The sequence below is a fragment of the Branchiostoma floridae genome, chromosome 7, assembly GCF_000003815.2.
Source record: "Branchiostoma floridae strain S238N-H82 chromosome 7, Bfl_VNyyK, whole genome shotgun sequence".
Classification (NCBI taxonomy): Eukaryota; Metazoa; Chordata; class Leptocardii; order Amphioxiformes; family Branchiostomatidae; genus Branchiostoma; species Branchiostoma floridae.
The window spans coordinates 24,769,051-24,776,914 of NC_049985.1; the positions used below are offsets into that span (position 1 = coordinate 24,769,051).

At 41.1% G+C, this 7,864-nt stretch overlaps 1 protein-coding gene across 1 annotated transcript; it reads right to left on the reverse strand.

Moving 5' to 3' along the window:
* Positions 1 to 85: 85 nt before the first annotated feature.
* Positions 86 to 7,472, reverse strand: LOC118419471 (lectin-B-like). Its single transcript, XM_035825851.1, has 7 exons — positions 7,365 to 7,472; positions 3,998 to 4,075; positions 2,971 to 3,036; positions 2,720 to 2,809; positions 2,274 to 2,438; positions 1,245 to 1,405; positions 86 to 739 (listed from the first exon to the last, which is right to left on the reverse strand). Exons 2-7 carry the CDS (start codon positions 4,056 to 4,058, stop codon positions 731 to 733), a joined length of 552 nt encoding a protein of 183 aa, XP_035681744.1. The 5' UTR covers positions 4,059 to 4,075; positions 7,365 to 7,472; the 3' UTR covers positions 86 to 730.
* Positions 7,473 to 7,864: the final 392 nt, after the last annotated feature.

The window sequence follows — 7,864 nt, forward strand, 5'->3', positions numbered from 1 at the left end:
TACTCAGTCTACTTCTATGACAGAACCACAATCTGCATGACTTGTCTCATTCCTGAAGTACAGGAAAACTCACAACCTGATTGTGTCTACTTTTCACCAAGTATTCTTGGTATGACATCTGTCAACAAAATAACATTGTGTGCTCATATCTAAATAAATGGTAACGAAAAGCAATAAAATATGCAAAATATGTTGGCACAACGTCTACCTCTATGACAAGATCCACATTCACAAACTTACTAGTAGTACTATCTTCCTAAAATTCAGGACTACTCACATTCTTGATGTTGCCAACACGTTATTTGTCTCTAGAGGGACATTGTGTGTCTGTATCTAAATAAGTAATGGTAAAAAGCAAAAAAAATGTAATGAGAGTGAGAAAGAGGGAGAGAACGATAGACTGGGAGCGAGCAAGCGAGCGAGTGCGAGAGAGGGAGGGAGAGAGAGAGAGAGTGCGAGAGAGAAAGAGAGAGAGAGAGAGAGAGAGAGAGAGTGAGAGAGAGAGAGAGAGAGAGAGAGAGAGAGAGAGAGAGAGAGAGAGAGAGAGAGAGAGAGAGAGAGACCACGTAAAAGTAGTTGGCACAACCCGAACAGTCACCGTGATCTCCAGTCTTGCAACACCAGCCGAGGAACAGCAAGGAAATTCGCAGTCAGGTTCACATTGAGCAAGTTGTCCGTTTGGTGCCGAGTACCCCTCACAGCTCTGCATATCATCGCGCTACGCTTGAGTCTAGTTTTTCTAGGGTAAAATAACATTTAAAAAAAACATTTAAAAAGATATACTGAATTTCTCTATCGAGTATACTGCATAAAAGTGGTGTTAAATGTAGCTTTAACTTTTAGTTGATAGACAAAATTTTGATGATGCTAGATGCGGGATGGTATCTGTGCTAATACCATGGTAAGTGTACAGTAATATCGGCTCTCCATGTTGTCACACCTCATAAACCATAAAATGAAGCCTTGAAGAAAGTTTTGGTCGTCACAGCAATCGGAGAGTATTATGACCCAATCTTAGATACAAAATGTAGGGTGAGGAGTCATTCGTGTGCAGCTGATTGCAGGGGTTAGAGTAAGATCTCTCTGACTATTGTCACCAGAAGGCGTTCAGTTCTTGCCAGGGTCTAAGCAGCCTGACAGACAGATGCCAATCAATGTTGTATACATTGTAAGATTAGAATAGCATTAATGAAGCATTCCCCTTGGATTTTGTTCAGGGAGGAGGAGAGACAGGAATTACCTACCGAGTAGTCGGTACAGCCATAGCATCTACAGTGTTTCCTAGAGTTGCCACACCACCCGCTCTTGGAGCAGCATGGGCCGTTGCCTCCAGGGTTGCATTCAGCTTGTTGTCCGTTTGGTGCCTTGTAGTTCCTACCGCACCGCCCATCATTGCGCCAGGACACTTCAAAATAGACGTAAAACATCAAATAGCAAACATTTCAAAACATATACAAATCTTCTATGGAGTATACTGTATGAAAGGTATGTTAAATCTAGCCTCAAAGGTGCTCTATGGGACTTTTTGGTTCCAAAGTTAAAAATAATCTCGAGAACAAAACATTCATGTGAATGATATATAACATTACAACCACTTTTTGATTGAGATATATGCATCATTATGTCGTATTTCCGGTGTCCGTCAACTGTGCAAAAACAGGCTATTAAAGGTCTGAAAAACCATCACCAGGCTGATAAGAGAACAGAATAGGATGACCCATCTGTGGCCTGTGTTGTTTGGAAGATGACCATTTTAAAACATGTTTGTCTGATGCAATGATGCTGTAACATGACTCACTGAATATTGGCATGCAATGCTATAGACTTGATTTATATTACTATGCAAAGAAAGGGTAGGGAAATTTACTTGTTGTATCGCCCTAAAACTCCATAGAGCACCTTAAATTTGACAAAGTTTCGATGGTGCTAGATGTGGAATGTCATCTGTGCCAAATGCCATGGTAATTTCACAGTAATAGCGACTCTCCATGTTGTCACACAATACATACCAATGCACTAAAGCCTTGAAGAAAGTTTTCGTCATGTCACAGTAGTCGGAGAGTATTATGAACCACCCTTAGATGGGGTCAGAAGTCATTATTCCTGTTAGTCACTATTGTCTATTGTCACCAGAAGGTATTCAGACCTTGTAAGGGTCTCAGCAGCCTGACCGACAGATGTTAGTCAATGGTGTATACATGGTAAGATTAGAATAGCATTGATGAAGCACTCCGGGTGGATTTTGTTCAGGGAAGAGAAGAGACAGGAAGTACCTTTCCGGTAGTCGAGACAGTCAGGGCATTCACAGTGGTTCCTAGACTTGCCACAAAACCCCTCTGGGCTACAGCATGGGAACCAGCCTATAGCGCTGCATTCGGCAGGTTTTCCGTTTGGTGCATTGTAGCCCGCACCGCACCGGTAATCAGTGCGCCACGATTCTAAACAGAGTAAACAAATCAAAAGCAAACATTTCAAAAGACATACACATTTTCTATGCAGTATAGGCTGTAACCGGTAAGGCTAATATTCCAATGGTTTATAGTTAAGCAGAGTTGATGGTGTGATCTTTCACTGTCAAGAACAATACTAGTTACGATATTTCAATGTATTGAAGTACCCTTTTTTCAATACCAGAAAATTTAAAACAATATAATATCATTTCAATTACAAGTACTGGCAATAAGAATACATTGTTTAGGCTAGGACAAGCCCGACTTACTAGTTCCGGTTTTGACACCAGCTACGATGTACCTTGACACTTCAGAAATGTCTTGTTGCTGCTCTAGCTGCTGCTCCTTGTCAAATGCATCTGTGTGTGAAAGATAGTAGTAAGACTAATACATCAAGGGTTGATAGTTTAGTAGAGTTGATAGTAATGTATTTTGCTTTCTGTAACTGTAGCATGATCTTAAAACTATTCCTCCTAGAAATCTGACAAACATTATGAAAAGAACCTTGGCTAATAGTTACCTTCAAGGATCCGAAGGCTGTTCTCCAGAAGCTCGACCACTTCTGCCTGCTTCTGGCTGCTCTCAGCTAATACATTATAAGGAAAATGTGGGTTTAATTGATGCAATAAAAGCCACTTCATGAATTCTCCATCATGTTGATGGTAAATGAAATGTTGTGAATGATGGAGAAGTTTGGAACAGATAAATATTAAAACAAGAAATGCTTTTAAAGAAAGCTGGCAAAACAGCCTAAAAATTGTAAGAATGAAATGGAAGGGAGAAGGTATTAAATGACTGGACACATAAGGAAAATTTCACGCCTTTCCCTATTAACGTGTGCTTGGAGGGTAAGCCCCCCTCCCATTTCCAAACGTAAGCTGTGCTGCTATGGCAACGTCAGAATTTTTTCTTCCTTCTATTTTGCTGCAAGACAACCAATAGCCACAGTATTGTCCTAAGTATTTCATCAGTCGAAATAAACATTACAACTTCTCGGATGCCGTTTAGATTGAATCTAAACCGCATAGCTACCTGGAATTGCGAAATTCTTAATACAAAATGAAAATCATCAACGACATTCTTGACTTACATTCAAATGACCAACCATAAGCACGTCACCGGAACGTACTGCGCCTGCGCGAACCCTGGTGTTTTGGGGCTTGGTTTGGTCAACGTTGCATTGAAATCCCGCTTGTTGCACAGTATATGTTAGAGACATGGTTTCATGCAAAACGTACACGGGATTTTACCCTTATATACGCACGTACTTTCTTAAATGCGGCCCTTTAGTAAACCGGGGGTTTAGCAAGGTTTAGCATGTCTATACTTTTCGCGCAGGCGCAGTACGTTCCGGTGACGTGCTCCAGCCATACAATTTGACCGAGTAAGGGTGTCATGGAAATCCTTTTCGTATCCTAGTAATAATTTAGCTTTACAAATTGCAATTGAGTTAGTCAGGACAAAATAAATCCACTTATCGCAATGTTAAGTAACATGTGTTACACTTTCAAAGGAAATTGAATGATTTAAATGTGTTTGAAACTGACCTGAACATGAAGCAGAAAGGAGTGCCACACATCCAAGGAAGATGACAGCGAGAACGCCCATGTTTGGTTGTCTTCTCTCTGAAATAGGATCAAGCGTTCAATTAGTACGTAGTAAGGATAAGAACATTCTGGACACCTCCTTATGAACGCATTGAAATCATCTTTCAATCTGTCATTTCCAGCTCCCAATCGTGATCAAATGCACAATGAACCTTTTAAACAGAATTCTAATGAAAGAGGTCATTATTCATTCAGGGAGCAACCTCATAGAGTTTGATGAGTCTTTTCTGGAACCAAACAATGATGCTTTGTTTGTCTGTATTGATCACCATTTTGATTGCAGGTGTAGTAATTCTAGAGCTATTTCCAGAGTAATGGAAGACGACGTGATAGTGATTTTTTTCTACACTGCTCTTCTTCTCCTTTATCTCCTTTGCAAATTATCGGGTGCTGCCGTTTAGGATGGCGCATCAGGCCGGAGGGACACACAAGAGTGTCACATTTTTAATTCAAATGCGTTCGTCATACAAGTGAGAGCAGGCGGGGTACCAGTCGGATTTTAACCTGCTAAGAAAATACTTGTCCGCCATTTTAAAGATGCACAGGCCTCAGGTGAAACAGACACACGGTCTGACAGTCTATTGAATTATTGCTGGTTATGCCGGCTGTATGTGAGTCATTTGAATACTGTAAATGCATTTAAATTCGCGGGGATTTAATTTCGCGGTAGCGGGAAAAAGGACTTTTCGCGGTGGATTGAAGTTCGCGGTAACAACATAGACTGCAGTCTAATACCGTAATAGAAAAATGCTCGCGATGGTTTTAAGTTCGCGGTGAAGTGGTCATCGCGAAAACCGCGAACATTAATCCACAGTATTTACAGTAGTTAGAAGACCTGTGATTGCCTTGTAGTGCCAAAAAACAGAAACAGTAGAAATGTCTGATAGTTAGAGTCCTTACAAGGCAACAGCTGACATATTTCAATGTATATTTATGCACTTAAACAGGCAGATGCCCACTAAATGCACCGAAAAATGCCTGACCTCTGACCCATCAGCTGACCGAACAACTTCTGTCAATTGTTGTTGATAATAATTATGCTCTCTGACCCGTGTAGAGATGGCCCCGTGTTAACAAAGGAGTGCAACAGTTCGTTGATCCCATGGAACTCGGGCCCCGGGCGAGCGAAATTTTCAATATTAACATGCGACAAAACAGACAATCTAGATTGGTGAAGACTTTGCTTTCTTCAGTTTCAGTTTATAAATGACACCAGTATTACAAGTAGCCAGGGCTACTTGAATTACACTGAAGCTGACCCGCCTGCGAAGCTGAAAAATTGACCCTTGACTTCAAAACCGCACTACAGCCAAGTGAGAGGGCCTTGTGCTAGGACATGTCGACAAAAAAGTCTCAACTTTATATCCCCTGACAGCCACAAAAACTCAGCGTTTTGGCCCTAATCAGAAAGTAGAAACCCTCCTCTGTCGCACCCACCTCAAAACTGCCAGGATTTGTACCCATTTGACCAGGAAGAAATTCTTGAAGTTTTAGACCCTGAACTATATTCAATTTGCATGGCGGTTTGGCTGGCCGATCCCCTTATGTGAATTTGATGGGGAGACTTTCCAAAATGTGACTTCATCAAAAATATGTGAAAGGGATATAAAAAAAATGCGAAATGTTTTGTGAAGTTACGAAATGTGAATAACACATACTTGCAAAATAGTGCCTAAATGTTGGAGGGAATATTTTAAAGAACAGAAAAGGGGGCGTTGTCACAGACAACTATACAATTAGTTGTCCTTACAAGGCAACAGCCGACATATTTCAATGTATATTTATGCATTTAAACAGGCAGATGCTCACTAAATGCACCGAAAAATGCCTGACCTCTGACCCATCAGCTGACCGAACAACTTCTGTCAATTGTTGTTGATAATAATTATGCTCTCTGCCCGTGTAGAGATGGCCCCGTGTTAACAAAGGAGTGCAACAGTTCGTTGATCCCATGGAACTCGGGCCCCGGGCGAGCGAGATTTTCATTATTAACATGCGACAAAACAGACAATCTAGATTGGTGAAGACTTTGCTTTCTTCAGTTTCAGTTTATAAATGACACCAGTATTGCAAGTAGCCAGGGCTACTTGAATTGCACTGAAGTTGACCCGCCTGCGAAGCTGAAAAATTGACCCTTGACCTCAAAACCGCACTACAGCCAAGTGAGGGGGCCTTGTGCTAGGACAAAAAAGTCCCAAATTTATATCACCTGACAGCCACAAAAACCCAGCTTTTTGGCCCTAATCAGAAAGTAAAAACCCTCCTCTGTCGCACCCACCTCAAAACTGCCAGGATTTCTACCCATTTGACCAGGAAAAAAGTCTTGAAGTTTTAGACCCTGAACTATATACAATTTGCATGGCGGTTTGGCTGGCCGATCCCCTTATGTGAATTTGATGGGGAGACTTTCCAAAATGTGACTTCATCAAAAATATGTGAAAGGGATATAAAAAAATGCGAAATGTTTTGTGAAATTACGAAATGTGAATAACACATACTTGCAAAATAGTGCCTAAATATTGGAGGGAATATTTTAAAGAACAGAAAAGGGGGCGTTGTCGCAGACAACTATACAATTAGCAAATTGGGCAATGGTATGTCAGTATGTCAAAATGGCATTGTTACGATTGAGGTTGGATGTTTATCTGCATCGCGTTTCATGCTTCACATTTCCCCAACGTTTCACATTTAAAATGTAACTTCGAAGTGTGTGAAATCATAACTACGCTTCCGCCTGGACAGGGAAGTATGAAATTTATGAGAAAGCTTAACAAGAATTGGAACAACGGCAAACAGCAGAGCAATCACACCTGTTCCTGCCTCACGTAGCAGAACAAAAATTTTGATCCCTTACAAAGTCCCCATCATCTTGCCTTAGTAATCGTTTAACGTTAGGTTAGAACAAGAAGGCCCCGATATTGTACAGAGAAATAGCAAGAGCTGAAACGTGACGATACGACTTGTTTTAGGAGGGCGCCACACCTCTAATTACAAGCCGAAAGCTAAGGGCACAACCCGCCGTACGTGCAATTTTTCCGTCTATGTTTTTTGCCACGTCCGCCACGTATTTCTGAAAACGTTCAGGCTGTACAGGGCAGGCGCGTCGCCCGCACTGGTACGTACGGAGGGCGAATCCGCAGCCTGATGGCACACAAAGTTTTGCCTGCACGTAAAGTTGTACGGCAAATCGTTCATCTTTTTTTAAATTAATAATTGCGCATGTATGCTATATAATATCGAAACTTAACAGATAACATTGCAAGTTTGATAGACTACAAATATGCGTATGAACGGGGCAGGTACTCACAGGTATGTTCTGTTGTTGACAAGCGCACGTCTTACCAGCTCGTTGTCCACTCTCCAACTGTGCAGTCAGAGTTGTCGGTCAGTCTGTTATGTATATGCATCAGTGTGCATGTCGTTCTATGATTGGTCAGATTTGACTCGTACGTTCTACCGAGTCACCCGCATAATTTGCTTTATGAAAGGGATGCTACGTGATTGGTTAAAATGGCATCTCTGACCTTTGTGATTGGTTAAAATGGAATCTGTGTGTTTGATTGATCGCTGAGGCTCCGTCATGTGTAAATTGTCTATTGCATAGGGTCTAATGTTTGATACTTTAATATCTAATTTAAAATAGATAATAAGGAATTTTCTATACCAAACTCAGTTTTTATTTTGGAATATAACGCTGGTTCACATTTATCCGATGGTATCCTATACACTATCCGTTGTTTGTAAAAAAAAAGCGTATTTAAGGATTATGAAGTCGACTGACGGTGATTTCAAATCAGAACATTTTGA